The sequence below is a fragment of the Mirounga angustirostris genome, unplaced genomic scaffold, assembly GCF_029215605.1.
Source record: "Mirounga angustirostris isolate CCGP_5_RB_7025 unplaced genomic scaffold, mMirAng1.0.hap1 SCAF_13, whole genome shotgun sequence".
NCBI lineage: Eukaryota > Metazoa > Chordata > Mammalia > Carnivora > Phocidae > Mirounga > Mirounga angustirostris.
Window position 1 is genome coordinate 101,332,728 of NW_026991721.1, and position 20,689 is coordinate 101,353,416.

The 20,689-nt window shown below is 42.8% G+C and overlaps 1 protein-coding gene, 1 long non-coding RNA gene and 1 pseudogene across 6 annotated transcripts in view; 2 read left to right on the forward strand and 1 right to left on the reverse strand.

The window, feature by feature from the left end:
- The window catches only part of ALG9 (ALG9 alpha-1,2-mannosyltransferase), an 89,217-nt gene extending 80,651 nt beyond the window's left edge, over positions 1-8,566 (forward strand). For all 5 annotated transcript variants that reach the window (XM_045895066.3, XM_045895065.3, XM_064577444.1 and 2 more), the window contains 2 exons: positions 4,601-4,719; positions 5,004-8,566. In XM_045895066.3, the coding sequence (XP_045751022.1) occupies positions 4,601-4,719; positions 5,004-5,041 (157 nt within the window). In that variant the 3' untranslated portion in view covers positions 5,042-8,566. The remainder of the gene's footprint in view (positions 1-4,600; positions 4,720-5,003) is intronic.
- Positions 8,567-13,016: 4,450 nt separating this feature from the next.
- LOC123858083 (U6 spliceosomal RNA) lies at positions 13,017-13,115 on the reverse strand (annotated as a pseudogene).
- A 648-nt stretch (positions 13,116-13,763) lies between these two features.
- Positions 13,764-20,618, forward strand: LOC135362428 (uncharacterized). The gene is made up of 4 exons (XR_010407107.1): positions 13,764-14,230; positions 15,797-15,899; positions 16,210-16,251; positions 18,597-20,618. It is a non-coding gene; the product is annotated as an uncharacterized LOC135362428 (long non-coding RNA).
- Positions 20,619-20,689: the final 71 nt, after the last annotated feature.

The window sequence follows — 20,689 nt, forward strand, 5'->3', positions numbered from 1 at the left end:
GCTTGTCCTTAGCAAGATGGTTATTACAAACCACCCATCAATGGGACTTCGAATTCCCCTTTGAGAGTAGGAATCTTCTGTCCACCACTGTTTTTCTGGCACTTAAACCATTGCTTGATATGGTGCTCAGTCACTGGTGGAAGAACTGAATTGAGCTAAACTCAGATATCATTTGTATAAAATCCCTGCCTCACTCTCTTCAGCAGCCTTCTTTCACCTTTGCTCCCTCCCTGCCTTCCATCCATCCATCCATCCATCCAACATCTGTTTTTCAGCATGTACTATGTGCCAGACACTGTGCTCTTGGTAAATAAAACAGACTTGATCCCAGATATCTGGGGGCGGTATGTGGGGGACAGACAGTGAATGAGTTAATCAACAAATAAATGTAACTTGTGCAGAGTGTAAGAAACACACAAGGTGCCCCGAGAGAGATTAACTGTGTTAGAAATGGAAACCTGGGCTTTCCTAGGGTGTCACAAGACCTCTCCAAGGTGGCCTCTAAGATGAGTCAGACTCAGTTATAAGAAAAACAGGGTGGAAGCGTGTTCCAGGGAGAGGAGGGAAAGCATGCAGAGGCTATAGGGAGGGAAGGACTGTGAGGAGGCTGGTGGGGGAGTGGAGTGGGCAGGAGGACAATGAGCAAGGGGAGGTGGGACAAGGAAGTGAGGGCTAGATCTCCTAGGGCTTTGTAGACCATGAGAAAGAGTTTGGATTTTATTTAAGCCATTTTTCTGGCTGGTGCTGAGTGGACAGAGCATTTAACCCAAGATCCTGTAGACTTGGTTATGAATGAGCATGTTGCCTTTCTGTTGAGTGTATCTTGGAATGTTGGATGGAGAAAATGAAATGAGATACAGTAAACGCTTTTTCTACACTTATGCAACCCTCAGTGTTTGTCCTCTCTTCTCGATGTGTATATTATCACTTTGAACTTTGGTATCAGCTTTTAGTTTACTGGATGCTGCGTCGTGGTTATGTATCTGTATCTCCCAACTAGATCACCAATATTGGCCATTTGTGTTTCTTTTCTCTGTTCATGTTCTTTATCATTTTTCCCTACAGAGTCATTTGTCCTCTTGATTGCAGAAATACTTCATATGTCCTCGCTACTAATCCTTTCCTATGTATTGCACGTATTTTGTCCCAGTCTCCTTTATCTTTTTACCTTTGTCTCAGCTCACCTTTGCCTTCAACAGTAATGCATAGTGGCCCTTCTTCCATTTCAGGGCAATCGGTATTTTTGATGATGACCCCTGTATGGCCCTAGAGCTCTTCTGGAGTTTCTGGGCATGATCTATCAACATACCAGGAAAAATAGCCCATTACCATTTACTGTCTTGCCCAATAGACACTTTGTTTTTTTACATTTTTTAGTTATTTTATAAATAACTTATAAAAATAAGAGGATAGTAAAACAAAAACAAAAACCTTCATTTGAAATCTTAATAATTTAAGTGTAGTAACCCTGAATCTTCCATATTCTCCTGGTTTGGAATAGATGTACATAGATATGTAGACACCTGAAATGGACACCTCTGGAATGCAGCTGTCATGCGTGGACCTGGAATATAGCCATCTTGAAAATACTGGTTCCAAACTTTAAATATATCTCCAGTAGGTTCTAGCTTACCACTTCTGGTTGTTCTAAGCACTTGCATCATCAAAATGAAAAACTAGAATTTTTTGAAACCTTTAATGGCTCATAATTTTGTTGAAGAGACTGTATCTTCTTGGCTCCACAATTCAGACATTTTCATTCTTTGATACCAACTAAAATGATCCATTGAATTTTTAAATTTCTTTCCCATATATACGTTTCTAGTCACCTTTGTGTACTAACCTGCCTTCAGCATTTGTCCACTTAAGAACTGTATCAAATAAAATTTGGCCCACAGACATCATTAAAGATGAAAGCATATGGTCATATGCCCTTTTTAAGCGTAACAGGAAGGTGTAGGTTCTTGCTGCAAAACATTGAATGATGAAGTCCTCCCTGTGGAATGACTAACTGAATCAAAATACCTTATTTCCTTTTTGTTCTGAGAAATACATTGCCCACTCATTAATTCTTGAGTTTGAGAAGATTCATCCATGTATACTGTGGGGCATGCAGTCATCTCTAGACTCCTGGTCTGAACTTTCATTTCGGATCAGTGTTACCATCCTTGCTAGGGGTGCTGCTCTTTGTCTCTCTACACTCATCTTCGGATCTAATAATTGTGAAATCTCTCTCTCTGTCCGTTTTCTTCTCATTGTCATGGGCAGAAAATTTAAAAATCCTGGATTCTCAGCTGTGTTCAATGAAAGCTAAAAGCCGACTGCAAAGATAGTGTCTCAGGTCTTTTATACCTTATTGGAAGATGATACAATAATTTGGGCAATGCAATTAGAAAATTGCAGATAAAATACAATAGTGATTACTTTTGCATCATCTTTTTTGGTGATTTCATCATTTTCCTTTGTCTTATTTTAGTTTTTAAAAAATATATAGTTGTAATTAATCCGAGATACAGGAAAAAAATAAAACCACTAAGATCCCGTAATATAACTTAAATTTATAAAAGGTGGCAGTGGATCCATGTGGTAATTACAAGATAGAATGAGTTTTATTCTATTTTAAAAAATAAGTAGAATTTCTCTTTGTTCTTAGGAAGACTCTAAAACAAATAAAACTATGAAATAACAGTCTTCCCAAATAGTAAGGAATTGTTCAAAAAAAGAAAGTGAAAAACTCAGATTGGGCCCAGCAGACCTAATATTCTACTGGAACTGCCTGAAGGGCTGAGCTGACCATGTTAGTGAGGCTTTGATCGCAGAGTCCACTGGAATGGAAATGACACTTAATTAGTCTTAGCCTCTCTTTACTCCACTGAGGCTTGCAGGAGTTTGCTGTGGCTTACCGTTCTCTGTTCTGACCTTCCCCTTCTCTGTGCAGCGTGGACAGAAAGGATAAACTAACTTCTTTTCGACTGAGGTGGGTGCTTCCTCCTCCTGTTCATTTTGTTAGCAGGCCTGCTTTATCTCGTGTGTCTCTTCTAAGCCTCTTTTCTATCAAAGCCCTCGAGCTGTTAGCTGTTGAAGTAAAGTGCGTCTCTGTTGAGCACAGAGCACTGCCAGCGTCCCATTTGGGGAGAATCTAGGAGGTGTGTATGCCAAGCACGATATCATTGTGTGCAGGCACTGCGGGAGCCTGCCAAAGCCAGGGGGAGGCTGCCAGTACAGATGCCATGTTGACATGACATTTACAAGTTTAGAGTCTGGAAGAGGACTGGCAGCAGAACACTCTTCAGCTCCCTCACTGAGGGTGGCAGTAACTGGGCCAACTTTGGATTTTCAGACTCAGAAAGCATAGTCAAGGAATAAGACTTCATACAGAATACCAGACTCTCGCTGCCACATTTTCTAGGAAGTGATGAATTTGGTTAGCTGGTGTCTGGGATGCAGCATAAACCATGGTGCAGATCAAGAGCGCAGGTGACCCAGTGCAGAACCTGGAATCAAATCTGGATTTGAATGAGGCGCGATCGCTTCACTGTGTGACCCTGAGCAAGTGACTTTGTCTGCGTCAGCCTCGGTTGCCCGTCTATAAAGTAGGGATAATAACAGCACTTTGCTCATGGGGTTATTGGGTGAATTAAATAATATCTTTAGAAGCGTGAGCACTTTTTCCAGTGCTTGTCCAATACCGAGTGCTCAGTACCTGTGAGGCACTTTTCACATTCTTCAGAAAGTCATGAGAAATTCAGGTTTTCCGCCGTTTGTGTATTTTAGTAACAAGTGGGGATATTATCACCCGCCGGGGACATGAGCTTGTGTATACTCTCTCTCTCTCTGATTTAGGCATTGCCAGAACACTGCTCAGGAAGCCCAGCACATAGATTTCTTTGCCTCTCCTAGGACACTTAGAACGGGCATCAGGATCATTGGAGCGTCTGGTATCTCTACAGGCTCTTGGATACAGAAACCACCTGGGTGTTAAGAATTTATTCCAGTAAGCATGGAGGACACTAGGAGAAGGAAGGGAAAAATGCAGGGGGGGAATTGGAGGGAGAGATGAACCATGAGAGACGATGGACTCTGAGAAACAAACAGGGTTCTAGAGGGGAGGGGGGTGGGGATGGGTTAGCCCGGTGATGGGTATTAAGGAGGGCACGTACTGCATGGAGCACTGGGTGTTATACGAAAACAATGGATCGTGCAACACTACATCAAAAACTGATGATGTACTGTATGGTGACTAACATAACATAATAAAATTAAAAAAAATTTTTTTCCAGTAATAGCAGTGGTTTGATTGACCTGGAACTTTTCTATGGCATATTCTATGCAAAGTGAAGGTCTAGAGCTATTCTGAAGGAAACACTGTGGCTTACGAGGGACACCATCTTTTCGGTGTTGGTAACAAGATACTTGGTTTGATTAAATCTGTTTTCTTGATCTAGTAGTTAAAGGACACATTTTTCTGTGCTACATACATAGAATATGATCCTCGCCACCACACTTAAGTAACTTCCTTTCATCATTTTCAACACTGTTAGTAAATTCTCTCCAATGATAAAATTCTGTCTTGTCTTTTTCTTTTTTCTTTGTTTTTCAGATCTTCAAGGTTGCTCCGGGCATTCTATGTCCCCTTCCTGTCAGATCAGTATACAGCATATGCAAACTATACCATCCTCAAACCCCGGAAAGCAAAGCAAATCAGGAAGAAAAGTGGAGGTTAGCAACACGCCTGTGGCCCCAAAGGACGACCATCCAGTAAACTAGTGATTGCACTGACAGGACTCCCTCCAACTCCTCATTTGTAACATTTGTAATAAAGGCTGTCTCACACGGATGCTGGAATCTGGGTGCTTTGGGCTGGTCAGAGTCATTCCCATTCATGTCTTGCCTGGGTCTCTGTTCTGCATGTAAACTTGCAGCTGGGCAGAAAAAGGCCCTAAAGTCTGGTAGATATGTTGCTCTACATCTTACTGTTTTTCTTCTGTTCAATTATTTACTAGAGCGGAGAAGAGCAGAACCACCTTACAGGAAGAATTGAAAATCCCTGAACTGGATGGCTGCGTTAAACTGCTCTCCATACTCTGGCCTGGCATCTGAGAACTAGCCAGCCTCTTTTGGGCCATATGGGTTTCTCCACCAAAGCTGTTTGGCAGCTCCTAGCAGACCTTGTTCAAATCCTAGTGCTGAAAATGAGCACAGCCTAATTGCCAACCTACATGTCCTTTTCACCTCGTGCAAGGCTAAGCTTCTCTAAAGCACTTCACAGGACTAGGACCCTGTCCTGGAGATATCTCAGGAAAAAGGCAACCATTTGAGGAACTGGAACCTAATTTCATTATAGAGGATGCCTCTTATTTTCATTTTATTTCCTTTACAACAAACTGTAATTATGTTTTAAGTTTTAGCATGCTGTTTCTTGAATTTAAGACTTCTCTGTATAAAGGTATCAACAGACCAGACGTAATTGTACACGACATATTTGGAGAAAATTAATTCTATCACTTGGTAGGTTTGGATGACCTCACATTTTTAAGTAATGTATTCTGAGGCCATTTCTGAGGAAATTAAGAATTTCCCTTTATTCTTTAAAAACCCTAGTGGAAAAGGCCAGTGTATATTTATAGCACCTATTTTTGAGTCTATCTATTGCAAAGCACATTCTGCATGGGGCACTTCTAGTCAAATAGGCAATGATAAGGACCTAATTAAAATGTAATAAGTATATACTATTACTTTACATACAGTGTCCCACAGTTTACAAAGCACTTTCACATTATCTCATTTGGTCCTCACATCACGACGAGAGGTAGACAAGGCAAGTGGTTTTATCCCCATTTTACAGATGATGACTTCGGGGTAGGGGTGGGTTGGGGAGGGTCAAGTGGCGTGCCCAAGGTCATGTGACCAGCTAGTAACAGAGTGAGGACTGGAACCTGGGTCCCCTCACTGCTCCCCTAGTGCTTCCATACTTCCTCTCTTGACTCTGAAGACATTACTTGGAAGAATGATGGTGTTGGCCAGAGACCCGCTTGATAGTGTAACTTTCTATTTTAAGGAAGACTTTTGTCTGTATTTCTTTGAGTTCTTCAGAGCCTCCACTGTGCCTGTCAGACCATCACAGCAGCAGCCCCACCATGCAGCCCAGCCTGTGGCAGGAAAGTCGTGCTCATGTTTGGAAGCCCTGCTCCTTTGCAGCCCCACAGGCTCTCCTGTCAGTTGCGTTCCCACATAGGCCATCTGGGGTCCTATTCTAGGTGCCTTATTTCCCTCAAGGTAATTGTGTCTAGAACCTGCAAATAGGATGAAGCTATTTTTCAGAGGTTTCATCTTTCATTTTTCAAAGAGAAGGGCTTTCTCCAACAGGAACTGATCCCAAGAGAGGAGAAGAGAAGTCATAGGGGAGGAAATGGCTCGTTCCCACATGACGGGTCTCCTCTTCGGGATCCCTCTAATGGAATTTCTGGGGTTGAAGTGCTGGAGAGGAACTCAGTCTAGACAGTTTAGAACAGTAACTGGAGAGTGAAGATAAGCCAGGGTCCCACTTGCTGCTTTAAAGGTTTCTGGCATTTAACCCTCAGTACTTGGCCTGCTTTCCAAGCCAAATATTGGCACCTGTGGTCTGACTACAGGGTAGAGAATTTTTGGTGAAAGATCTTGTCCTACCTGCAGGAACAGTGTTCTGTCTTGCACAATGGCTAAAGCCCTCTACTTTTTGAAGAGGTAAATGAGTTCCATTACAGAGGTCCAGGGTGAGTAGCTCTTTTCCTAATCTGCGTGATATGGTGTGGGTCCATTTTATCATCTTGCATGTTAAAAAAAAAAAAAAAAAAAGCCTTCTGAGTAAGAACTTACTGTAATAGAGCACAAAAAGGTCACAGTTGATCCAGGAATTCCTTGGGAATATCCGTTCCTATCCCTTTTAAGACCTGGTTTTGGTTTCCTCTGTTCTAGGTTCATCTTTAGTGAGAGCACAATAGATTGCAGAACATTGTGCCAAATGCTATGGATAAGGGATATAAAGGTGAATTTTTTTTTTTTTTTTTTTGTGAAAATGAGTATTTCTCATGTGATGTTATATAACCACCTTTAGGAAAAAATCTCCACCTCAGCAATACAGGGAGCCTAGCTGTGCCTGGGAAAAAGAGTTTCAAAAACACCCGGTCACACAAACATCTCTCTTCTAGAGAACCGGTGTTTGGCATGAGCTACCATAAGCTCTGCTTCCCATAAGGATGAAGTCTCTGAGGCACTTTTTTCTCCACAGGTTGTTGAGTATTGAAGAATGAAGGACTACAGATTATTTGTAAGAACCTTTGATTACGGAGCTGAGCGAGGGAGTGGGTGTACTTGGCAGTTTCAGGGCTTGCTGATCTCTAAAGTTTATTTATGTTTTAATAATCTCTTGTGTGGGTCTCAAATCACAACCCTGAGATCAAGAGTCACATGTTCTTCTGACTTGAGCCAGACAGGTGCCCCCCTAATCTCTAGATCTTAAGCAGCCTTATCTGAACTCCAGATCATAAGACACTGAGCCCCATTACTGAACCAGACACTGTATGAGGCATCTATTATCAAAGTGTGCCTATCACCTGGTACACTTTGATGAAAGACCAGTCACTTTAATCTCTTGGGATAATCCTAGAAAATGGGAACCCCTACTCTTTATTATTGAATTCAAGTTTAGAAACAGATTGTTTTAAATCAAGGTGGCTCTTGATCTCAACCATTTATTTGGGTCATTTTTCCTGGTTCGGAGTTCTGGGAAAGAGCCTTAAAAACTCATGTGATTTTATAGCATTAGATCTGGAATGACTGTTAGGGCAAAGCACCATGGCAATCCTTTATTGTGTGTTGCATTTCATGGGATTTACTGAAATAATTCACTGTGATTATGCTGTCATCTATCCAGTGTCGGGCAGCTATGCTTTTAATTAAGTTATTTTCTCTGAAGAGGGAAAAGAGGCACAATTTCATCCTTGCCTCCACAGCCTATTAAAGCTCATGTGTTAATTCATTCTTAAGTTACTACATGAAATGCCTTGAGTAAATGGATAGATGGACATGTGCTCAGCTTTGTTCTTTAGCAACAGACCAGGCTTCCGTATGGCATTGTTGGATTTCAGAGGCCCTCTGGTGTTTTGGTAAATCTAGATGAATGTTGCCTTGCATTTTCCCAGTATATATGACCATGTAATTTGTGCTGCACATGAAATCAGGAAGCAGTGCGGTGTTGAAGCCAGAGTCTTGTCCAATTCATTTGTCTTCCTGATCCCTGTACTATCTCCCTGTCAGTGTTTATATTACATACATGTATTTTCTGTAAAATAAAAAGTTAAATAAATCTTGGCAATTTGATTTTCCTGTTCTTAGGGTGATATTTTCTCTTTTGCATCTAGGTTTTAAATCTTTGGTGGGGACTGATCACCTCCTCCCATCTCCCCCACTCTAACCCTTCAGTGCGTAGACCTGCCTACCCCAGGCCATATAGCCTGGATGGTTTATTCTGAAAACTCTAGGAAGAAGCCTTTGTTTGTGAAAGCCCGTGAGGGTTAGTGTTATTGTACTTGTGGAAAAACCAAGCATTGGAAGGGTTACTCAACGTGTCAGTGTTGTGCCTAGAAAGTGATACTTTCCGGACCCACCTTAGGTTTTTGGATGAAAAATCTCTGGACTATGACAGTCTTAACATTCATAGAAGCATGGATCTGGTAATATTTAACATTTAGGTAATTTCCCCCTTTGTTGAGGGTTGTCAGGAGCAGTAAAAGTTTTTTGTGAATGAATTCCTGACATCATTCCCATACCTCGTACCTATAGCCAATAACTCTTAGTAGTTATCTGGTTTTATATGATTGGTTATCAGTTTTCTTTCTGTAGGACCCAAAATGCCCACGAAACTTGGTTTGTTTTATTTCTTTCAAGTCATTTCAGAGAAGGATGCTTTATTAATATAATTCCAGGAGGGAGAGGTCCACAGTCTTAATTTATTTTTCTCTGTCTAGAATGTCATCCTTCACTCTGTTCACTCTGACTTTTAAGGCCAGCTTGAGTCTGTGTCTCATCTATGAAGCTGTTCTGGACTTCAGGATTACTTCCTTTCCTGACCCCTCATGAGGACCTAGTGTCTTTCCTAATGGCCGGGGACCTTGACTTGGAACCCTTGTAAACCTGCCTCTCAAGAACATTGCTGGTACATCTGTGGCAAAGCCTATGTCATGCTTGTGTGTGTTCCCCGAACATTTTGGTAGTGTACGTGTTCGTTGACAATGAAGAAAGAGAAGTAAAAAGAAACCTGCAACCAATATACAGCTTTTGCTTTCAATTTGGCAGATTTTTGAAAACATAGCAAGTTGTAAGTCCTCTGGTACTCCAAGGGCAGTTTGGAAGGTGTGCGTATGGCTCAATATTGTGCGTATTTTCAGAATTCTCCTGAGGTACACAGACTTTCACACTAAGGCAGATTCCCCAGAGTACCTTCTGAAAAGAGATTTGGTACCTTTATTGACTATATCTATTGCTATTTGATTTTGGAGGGTCAGACTTAGCTCAGGAGACATTCTGAATGAGTTTGGGGGAGATGGTGCCTCCCCTCCTGGTGTGAAGAAGCGCTCCATTCCTAACAGCCCTGCTAGGAAAAAGGTCTAACTGCAGGATGGCTTTGTAAGGGATACATTCAAATTCAATAATACCAAGCTAGCAGGTGATTTTTTAAAACGGAAGGCTGTTTTGGCTCTCATCAGCTGTAGAGTTCAACAGAAACCTGACACTGAAACGAATCATAAGTAATGGATTTGATAAAACGAGGCATATTTAGATAGGGGTATGAAGTTACAGAATTGTAGCGATGCAGACCGGGGATTCCTAATGTAGCTTCTTCGCATAAATAGCTCATGATGAAATTAAGAGTTGGATTAAATATCGTTTTACCTGAGTGGGAGCATTCAAAAAAAATTGCTTCAAGTGACCCTTAGGTGTCTTCATAAAATACTTCAGAGTGGCAGCGTTTTTTGTTTGTTCTTGTTTTTTGCTTCTAGTTCCTGGGCTGTTTGTTGTGTGATTACATACCTGGAGATGAAAGTATGAACAGTTGACTCTCAGTGGTTCCAATGCGTGAGCTAAAATGAATTCTTTTTTTTTTTTTTATAATTTCCTTTTTTCAATGATTTCTTTCTTTTTTTTTTTTTTTTTAAATTTTATTTATTTGAGAGAATGAGAGAGAAAGAGAGCATGAGAGGGGGGAGGGTCAGAGGGAGAAGCAGACTCCCTGCCGAGCAGGGAGCCCGACGCGGGACTCGATCCCGGGACTCCAGGATCATGACCTGAGCCGAAGGCAGTCGCTTAACCAACTGAGCCACCCAGGCGCCCGAGCTAAAATGAATTCTGACCAGGGTTTTTCACAGACTTAAAACCACAGGTTCCAGCCATTACCTACCGTAGGAGGGTTCTCTTTGACCTTCACTGGCCCGCGGAACTGTGTTTGGCAACAGGTGCAATTGTCCTGTATTTGCCATTTTAACTCTTAAATCTCAAATTGCCAAATGAGAAGGGCGCGCTCGTTGGTCTGTTTGCTAGCTGCTTCAGCAGCATCACCCTCAGTGCTGGAGAGGATGTGACCCAGAGAGTGGTGATTCTCAGCCAGAGCTGCGTGAGAGACTCACCTGGGGACCCTTTACAAAATTGCCACTATCTGCTTGAGCCCCCCAAGGAAATCTGAGTTAGTGGCCACACATGGGCCCTGGCATCATTAAAACAACAACAACAACAAATTTTTTTGTGATTTTCTATCCACTGCTATTGATATTAGAGGTTGGAAGTCCAGCAATCATGCCAGAGATCCAAGATAACTGAGTAGGCAAAATGTTTGGTGTTCTTTTCCAGTTACAATCCCTGGCTATGCACTGAGGCTTCCATCCACACCTCTTGCCATTTCCCCCCTACCCCCCAATTTTTTTCTTTTTTTTTTTTTACTGACTCTCAAACCTTACCTGCCCTTATTACCCATTCTCTTTGGGCCCTGCTTTCTGGGAAACAACTAATATGATACTGATGTACACTAATGGATGTTAATAATTTACTGTAGCTCTCTTCCCACTGACCCTCTCAGCACATTGGAATGGGAACACATCTGGAAAAGAGAAATGACCCATTTTGGCGATTTCAGAGCCATTCAAGTGCCATTTTATTGATTGATTGGGAGGAGAGTGTTTGAGGAAGGCTGCCTGGCCTTCAAGTTCAAACCTTACCAATCAGCACCGCTCGGCCTGCTCAGATAAGAGCCTGGGGCTTTCCTGAGCGGAATGAAACACGTGTAGGTGTGTAGTGAGCCCTGTGCAGGACTTGCTGGGTGAGCCTACTTCGTAGCTCTTACATATACTTCACTCTGGGACATGTGCAGTGGAGACCTCCTCTTCGTGGCTGCGCCGCCGGCCTGGGCCAGAGCCTCTTTCGAGCTACTGCTGTCCTTCCCCGCCCCCCCCCCCCCCCCCCACAGACTTGAGAGCAAAGGTTAATCTCATTTTGAGAGAAATGACCTGAAATGTGCCCACTCAACCAACGAGAAAACGCTGTGGGTCATTCAGCAGATGGCCTTGCTTCTTTCTTGCCTCTATTAACAAAACGTCTCTCAGCCTCCCTGGATTTCCGAGAATATATTCTCATTTTTTTTTTCTTGCCAGTGAAATATTTGTGGAGTTCTGTAGCAAAAGAGGCTGGTTTTACGGTGCCACATTTATAAAAGAATCTTAGGCATTTTTTTTTTTTTAAGTATCCCCTTCCCTTGGGCCTTTTCTATAATTGTGTTTTCACAGTCTGTGATTACTGGAGATATTTTAAAAAATGACACCAAAGTTTAAGTTTGTTGTGATTACTGGAGATATTTTAAAAAATAACACCAAAGTTTAAGTTTGTTGCCATAGTTTTTTGTGGGCTTTTTTTTTTTTTGGTCTTGTTTTTGTTTTACTTCCAAGTATCACTGTTTCTGAAAACTTGTTGGGGCAGCCCTGCCTGCGGTGCCCGCATGGAGACTTCTCTAAGTGCCCAGCAGAGGGCAGCCCATTCTCACTGAAAACTTCACAGCTCCTTTTCTTCCAGGAAGCTAATCTGTTTCAGTATTTGCTGTATTCTTGGGTGTATAAAATTCAGTGTAAATGGAAATATCAGAGCTACATTTCTTTAGAATCTGTATCCCTACATTGCTGTAATTGCAAAAATTTCCTGGAGAAAACCATGCCCATGATTAACGGGGGATGGATCACCCATCACAACAGTGATTCCCTGGTTGGGAAATGATTCACAGGTCAGTTCTTTTCAGTTAATTTCAGTTCTCTTTAACATGGCGTTGATGGTATTCATAGGTAATAAAAGGCATGTATTTGGTGGGGGTGGGGGAGCTACTTTCAGGTGTAATTATCCGCTGTTTGCCCATCGTCAGGGTTTCAGACATGAGTAAACCGCATCCTACACACACATCTTTTTACCTCTGCTCACTGATTTTGTCAGAGGCAACCCAAAGGATATGTGAATGGGCAGGGTGCTCCCCTCCATCAGATGCCAACACATTACCTCCAGCACAGTAGCTCAAAGGAAAGTACTAGCACTTAGCAGTGCTTCGCGCCCCTGTAAAGTAGCAGCCTAGGGTTAGCCTGGTGATGGGTATTAAAGACGGCATGTTCTGCATGGAGCACTGAGTGTTATACGCAAACAATGAATCATGGAACACTACATCAAAAACTAATGACGTAATGTGTGGTGATTAACATAACAAAATAAAAAAACAACAACCCTGTGATTGCTTCTCCTGTACAGGGCATGGGATGAAAAGCAAACATTTGCTGAACATTTACATTTAAAAGTGTAGGGTACCCACAGACAGGCCTTGAGGACCAGACAAGTTCAGCTCTTTGATATAGATTTTCTTCTTTATCTGTGTGAAACCTGATAGATACCCTCTTTTGAACTCAATCTTAAAACTATACGGAGAATGTATTCTTGGTTTCTTTTTGCCTTTTATTTTTTAAGTTATGGAATGCTTCATGAATTTGAGAGTCATTCTTGTGAGAGGCCATGGTAATCTTCTCTGTATCATTCCAATTTTATTTTATTTTTTTTAAAGATTTTATTTATTTATTAGAGAGCGAGCGAGAGAGAAACAGCATGAGAGAGGAGAGGGTCAGAGGGAGAAGCAGGCTCCCCGCTGAGCTGGGAGCCCGATGTGGGACTCGATCCCAGGACCCTGGGATCATGACCTGAGCCGAAGGCAGTCGCTTAACCAACTGAGCCACCCAGGTGCCCTCATTCCAATTTTAGTATAGGTGGTATCGAAGCAAGCATGGAGGTTTGGGTTTGGGTTTTTTTTGTTTTTGTTTTTTTACTTTTTCCTTTCTTACACCCTCTGGATTGTCAGATTTGCTCTGCAGAGAAATAATATGAATAATCACTAACATCTATTAAGCATTTAAGCCTGCAGGAATGTTTCAAGTTCCTTTTCTCTCATATAATCCTTACAACAACGTTATGAGTTTGATAACTTATTATCCTCTTCATAAACTAATGCCAAGAGATATTACATGTCTTGGGGCGCCTGGGTGGCTCAGTCGTTAAGCGGCTGCCTTCGGCTCAGGTCATGATCCCAGAGTCCTGGGATCGGGTCCCACATCGGGCTCGCTGCTCAGTGGGAAGCCTGCTTCTCCCTCTCCCACTCCCCCTGCTTGTGTTCCTGCTCTCGCTGTCTCTGTCAAATAAATAAATAAAATCTTAAAAAAAAAAAAAAAGATATTACATGTCTTGCCCAAGATCACCTAGCTAGGAAGTTGCAGACCTGGGATTCAAATGCAGGCAGTCTGACTCCAGATCCTCTCTCTTAACTATGACTTCATACTCCCTATTTCAAGACCTCTTTGGAGTCCACAGTCCTTGAGCTCCTTTTTTGGATATTATGTTGAGGTATCTGGAATGATTAGACAGGCAGAGATAAGAACATGACCTAGTCAAAGTTGTTTCAGTCTTTTTACTACCTTCTTAATCTGCCTCCAGGAACCACAGCCTGGAGGTTGTCTTAGTAAGAGTGTACAGATAACAGAGTCTCTAGGGGCTTTTTTAGAACACTGTGTGGCCCAGCTAATTTTAATCACACAGCTAGATCAGAAAGGGAGCTGATTTCCTGAAGTCCTAGAAGTCAGTGGAAATTCCGGTTTTCTGATTACAGTCCCAGTTGAATTTCTGCTGTGATGTGAGTAGCATGTCCAGGGGGCTTTGGTATTGGTTCTTTCTTACTCTTCTGATCTTTTTCCTAATAGTTCTGCTGGGCAGATCAGGAAAAACAGTGGGGGAAAATATAGATTTTCTTCAGGGGACAAGGAATATTTTAAGTAATCTGTGTTTTTGCTAAATCAGACCTCTGTCTAGTTGGAACCTGGGGACAGTGTGCCTGCCTACTGAAAGCCACTACTTATGTTGGCTGGGTCTAGTGTAAGACAGGTGATAAAGGCTTATAAAAATAAGAAAGAAGGAAATCTGGACTCTGGACCTATCGGGGCTAGATAGGGAGTAACTGGCAGGAGTGGGCTATTATCCAGATTTATGGATGCCATGAGGAAGACCAGCCAGGGAGAGGCAGAGTCCAGTCTATAATGGGGTAACTAACCAAGAGCCAAAAGCTCTGTGTGTTTGGATATGTAAGAATTTTCATGGCTCAGGATTCAAAAAGCGTAAATATCCTGGATATTGGTATCCCAGATTGGGGCCTGAAACAGATAAAAGACGGAAAAATGGGTGAAATTCATGTAAAATCTGCAATATAGCATGTAGTAAAAAACCAAAGGTCATATGGAGATATTGAACATGGAAAACTCTCCCTTCCATCCTGTTTCCCCAGGTACCCTGTTATCTTCCCATAACCAACCAATGTAATTCACGTGTGTTCTAGAACCTTTTTTTTTTAATGCTTACATAAGCACGTGTGTCTTCTTTAACAAGTGGTAAGATACTATGTATACTGTTCTGGCACTTTCTCTTTTTTAATCTTAAAATAATTTAATACTACCTGTTTAGGAGCAATCTAATATTTCCGAGTATTTTCAGCTTAAGTTACCCCCCACAACTTCAATAACATTTTTATTGTTATTTTTCACCTCAGAATTTTAATTGTACCTTGCTTTTGCATTTAACACTGTAACAAAGGGGGTTTGTTTTTGTTTGCTTTGTAACAAAGGGTTTTCGTTGAGCTGTGTACGGCACCTGACAAGATAACCAGGGGTCTCTCCTAAGAATGTCGGAGCCCATAATAGAACTCAAATGCCTAAGACTTTTGAGAAAGGTCGCCATGCCTGTTTGATCTCCAGGTCTGTTGTAGCTTAAATATGCCCTTGAGGTTAGAGGAAGTATTCATTCTGGCTGCTGTTCTTAGGGAATTGGGGGCCTGCCCACCTTGAGCGTCGGTCTCCAGATGCTCTCTTCTTTTGTTTGCTGTGGGCAACAGTTCAGTGAGCACTTGGTGCTCAGTAAACTCTAGCATTTGCGTAATGCTTTTCCTTTACAAAGTACTTCCCGTTATGGATCTTATTCCTCACAAGAACCCCGAGAGACCTCAGCTAAGATTTGCCCCTATTTTTTTGCCAATGAGAAAACCTTCTGGAAGACCTTGAGTTAGGTCTTCTCTAAGTCATGTACTCCTTTCATCTTTTCATACTGGTCCTCTGTTGCCAAAGCTCAGTTGATTGGAATGTTTTCTTTCCTGCTTCTACTTCCTCAGTAGATAACTATTAATGGCTAATATTTGATGGTTTACTCTTGTCAGGTACTAATCGAAGCACTCTGTATGCATTATTTGATCTTAACAACCGCATGAGGTAAGCTTTACAGCTCTACGCTATAGATGCAGAAACCAGGATTCTGAGAGGGTAAGTTATTTGTTCACAGTCACACAGACTAATAATTGGCAGGGCTGGGATGTCAATCTAGGTCATCCTGACTCCACTGTATACTCCAGTGTAGGGCTCGAACTCATGACCCTGAGATCAAGACCTGAGCTGAGGTCAAGAGTCAGATGCCTAGCTGATTGAGCCATGCAGATGCCCCCATTTTAGCCATTCTGTATACTGTCCTGAATCAGAACTGGCTGTCCAATGTCTTTGATTTGCTCTTCTCAAGAATTCAAGAGAAGTTTTGCTCTGGAAATCCAACACCTTTTTTTTTTTTTTTTTAATCTAGTGATAAACTGTGGCATGGAAGTAGAGGATGAAGCCAGGAGAGGTAATAATCCAAGATTATGTGTTTCACAGCTTCTTCATTCATTGTGATTCATTGTGTGACTCCAGGCAAAGCCTCTTCTTTGTCAAGTATTCGCAGCCATAAAAATGCAATTAAAATTTTGAGGTGAAAATATTTGAGTTCCACAGGATTAAGACAGTCTTTGTATAAATATAAATTCGGGGCGCCTGGGTGGCTCAGATGGTTGGGCGTCTGCCTTCGGCTGAGGTCATGATCCCAGGGTCCTGGGATCGAGCTCCACGTCGGGCTCCCTGCTCGGCGGGGAGTCTGCTTCTCCCTCTCCCACTCCCCCTACTTGCATTCCCTCTTTGCTGTGTCTCTGTCAAATAAATAAATAAAATCTTTAAAATATATATATATATAAATTCAAAATATCATTAATGCAATGGTGATAATTACTGCTTTGTAATGAATTAAGTATCAGTTTGCCAGGGTCATCTTGCTAAATGAAGATACTTGGAAAATGCCTGCATGTACCTCAGGTTTCCTGTACGTGAACTGGACCATCTATCACTTTGTTATTTTTTTTTTTAATTAAAAAAAATTTTTTTTTCCATCTACCATTTCTTGACTGCCTTTTCAATGGGATGACACTTGGGGGTCTGCCTTGTGAGAACCACCTGCATACACGTGTCTCTCTTGCACTTGGCCTTCTCTTCCAGGGGGGTGGCTCTGAAGCAGATCAGCTTGAACGAGCATTGATTTTTTAAAGCCCGGTGGATGGTGAGGAAAAGGCGAGCTGAATCAATGAGGCAGGAGGTTAGAGAGCATGACCGTGATGTCCTTCAGACTTCCTCAGGACGGACCCTTTTCTGCTGGGACGCTGGGAGCTGTTACAGGCACAAGCATTGATGTCTGTTGATCCCATCTGCTTGTGCTTCTCCATATTCTCCATGCTTTGTGTGACAGGAACGGGGCAAGTCTGAGCCTGTCTTCCCTTGATTCACTGGATGCGTGAACTGCATGTGGGTGTCAGAACTCAGGGCTTTTGTGCTGAGAATGTCACACTGTTTCCTGAGTGTTGCTTTTTTTTTTTTTTTTTTTAAAGATTTTATTTATTTATTCATGAGAGACAGAGACAGAGAGAGAGAGGCAGAGGGAGAAGCAGGCTCCCAAGGAGCAGGGAGCCCGATGCGGGACTCGATCCCAGGACCCTGGGATCATGACCTGAGCCGAAGGCAGACGCTCAACCATCTGAGCCACCCAGGCGCCCCCTGAGTGTTGCTTTAAACCCCCAGTCGAATCTCAGCTGCTGCTTCTGGCGCTCCCTGGTCATTAGTTTTGTGTGTGTGTGTGTGTGTTGGGGGGGAGGGTCTTGGGGAGGAGACCAGAGGAGCAATAGAGAGGAAAGGATGTGGCAGCAGCTTGGAGCCAGGGTATTGTATTTGTCTTGCTTAGCTGCATTCCAGGAGGCCAGCAAAAGAGGGATCAGTTTAATCTGGCAAAACCCATAACCAATAGGGACGGAACTGCTTATCAATAATCAGTTTTTGCTGTCATTTGCTTTTTCTGGACAAGAAGCGGCCTCCAGAGACTCTTTTCAGACTCTTCCTGAGCAGCTGCTTGTTGACCTGGAAATGATTTTTACAGATGTTTTTAAACCAGTGACTTTGAAATATCCGTGTACATTAGAATCACCAGGGGTACACAGTAAAATGCCCCGCCCTACTCTCGGGGGTTCTGAGTCAGTGGATCTGGGGTGCAAGACAGGAATATGCTTTTTTTTTTAACATGCATCTTAGGTGATTCAGATAGTCTGTGGACCACACTCCTCCAAAGACTTAGATTTTGTTCCAGTTTCCATTTGGCCCAGTTTTTGAAATAGCCTCTTTCTGCTGTAGTCTGTTTTAATTAGTTTCTTTATTGAAGGATTTATTAGCATCTCCATGTTTACTACCTGTTCTGTTCTCACATCATCACAGTAACTAGAGAGGGACCCAGAGGTGGTTAACTCTGTTTTATTGGGGGTGAGGGGGTGGGAGGTGGGATTGAGGCATAGGAAGAGGTAGGTAGGTCATAGTCAGAGACAGAGGTGGGAATTGAAGTCTAGAATTGATGACTCTCAAACCAGGCAATTTTTTGGCACCCATTTTTTTCAGCTTGTGATTTCATATTTAATCATAGTTATTCCTTAGGTATCCAATTCATTGTGCTTGGGTAAGGAAAGCATATCTGAGTTTTAAACAAAATAGCTTAGCATTAACCAGTGTGCTAATTTTTGTTCAGAATGAGGCTCATCTAAGCTTGAGCAACATGTAGATGATGATATGCCTGGAACTGACTTAATGTGCTTCTCTCCCTGCTTACTTCCTCCACCATTTCTGAAGGCTTTTTACATCAAGTATAAGGGAACAGATTTCTCCTCTCCATGCCAATAGGAACCCCCTCTGATCTTCTAACTGGTAAAGTACAAAATCCAAAAACCTCTTAGCCCTCTGTTTTTCAACCTTGAGTGGTATTTGGATCCATTTCTAAAGGGAAAAAAAATTGTGAAAATCCTCAGGCAACTTATTTTTTTAAAGATTTTTTATTTATTTGAGAGAGAGAGGGAGAATGAGCGGGGGAGAAGAGGGAGAAGCAGGCTCCTCACTGAGCAGGGAGCCAGGCACAAGGCTTGATCCCAGGACCCTGGGATCATGACCTGAGCTGAAGGCAGATGCTGGAATGGTGCCCCAGGTGCCCCCAACTTAAATTATTTTTATTACAATGTTACTTAAACTTGCAAATATAAAGTAGGAATATAGTGTTCTTTTATTTATAGTTCTTACACACTAACAACCCAAAAGAGATCTACAAATCAAGTACCCAGGAGCCTGAGTTATCCCTTGTATTGACTCAGGTGTTGCCTGGGAGGAAGGCTCAGCTGCTTTTGAGGTGAATGTGCCTGTGCTGCCAAGTGACCTGTAATACCTGTTTTCTCACTTGTCTGCTGGAAATGCTGTGACAGTGCATTTCCATGGTGTCAGTTGGCTTTCATTTTGGGCATGAAAACACCATTTTCATTTTAAATCTACCTCCGATCTTTTCTTATTTTAGAAGGGTAAAAGCAGCATGGGAACGCACATGCAAACCTAAGTATTGAAATAGGGCAGCAATGCTGGTTATAAAGTGGTCATCCAAATAGTACAGAATATGCTTATATAAATCTAAAAATTATTACCAATATGAAAACCAAACCGAAGCCCTACAGAATACATCCACAGACCTAATTTGAGAGCTACTGTTCAAGTCCATTGGTCCCCAAACTTTCACTCCTATCAAAGGCTCTATCTACTGTGTTTATTCTGACGAATGTGGGTTTTTTTTTTTTTAAAGTCTCCTAAATTACGTTCATTAATAATTTTATGTTTTTATTAATCAGACCTGCAGTTACCATTTCGGAGCTTATGATCACCATATTCACCATATGTAGTTTGTCACTCTAAGCTGCTTATAGTCCAAAACGAACAAAAGAGAGGGGACATTCTGGTGGTTCTGTGCTGCCTGCAGAAGGGTAAAGGAAAACTTTCCATCAAGTTTTGTAAGAAACTCCAGCACCCTCACCTCCTCCTACTGGTGCCTCTGAGGACTCTTGGGAGTTCTAGGGAGGCCAGTTTAGCCTTTCTTGTACAAGCAAAGTAGCCACTCCACCCAATTTGGAAGGATTAAAGCTTGTCCTAGTTTTGCTTGATTGTTGTACTTCTAGCATGCTAAAGACCTAAAAGAGGGAGGAAGAAAAAACAACAGAAGGCACCATTCCAGTACCAAGCTGAAAAGAAACACAAAAACAAGAGAGCAGCATGTTTTTAACAGCTTGCATGGAAAAAGCGGAAAAAATATTGACTGGGGAGCTTGGACAGCAGTGTTCCTTTCCTCTCACCGCCCGCGGTATTTGTCTGACGGAGCAGGGGCCAGATACAATTCTGGCTCACAGGCCAGAGGAAGAGGTGGAGGGGTTCTGTGGAAGCTTGAGGCTAGCAGGGGAAATTAGGGCTGGAGACCCGGTGGCTTAGGGCCAGGATGAAGTCGGGGGAGGCGCTAAGTCTGTTTTCCTCCTGGCCTGGGGCCTCCTCTGGTGTGCCTGAGTCCTAGGAGCACAGCTCGCATCACTCAGGTAGGTCCCTGACCCCTTCAGCCCACCATAAGCAGAATGAATTCCTGCCCCCGTTGCTTTCGGCTGTGTAAAGGATGCGGGGGCTCCGTTCGCTTTCTCAGCCCACCCTTCTTCTGGAGTTTAAACGTACAGCTTCCGCAACGGAGTCCACGCGGGGACCTCCACCACCCCGGCAGGGACTCCGCTCCCCCGCCTCCGCGCAGTGGGAGTGCGGGCCTTAGTTCCGCCGGCCGGGGCGCGGGGCGGGGCCGGGGCGCGGGGCGGGGCCGGGGCGCGGGGCGGGGCCGGGGCGCGGGGCGGGGCCGGGGCGCGGGGCGGGGCCGGGGC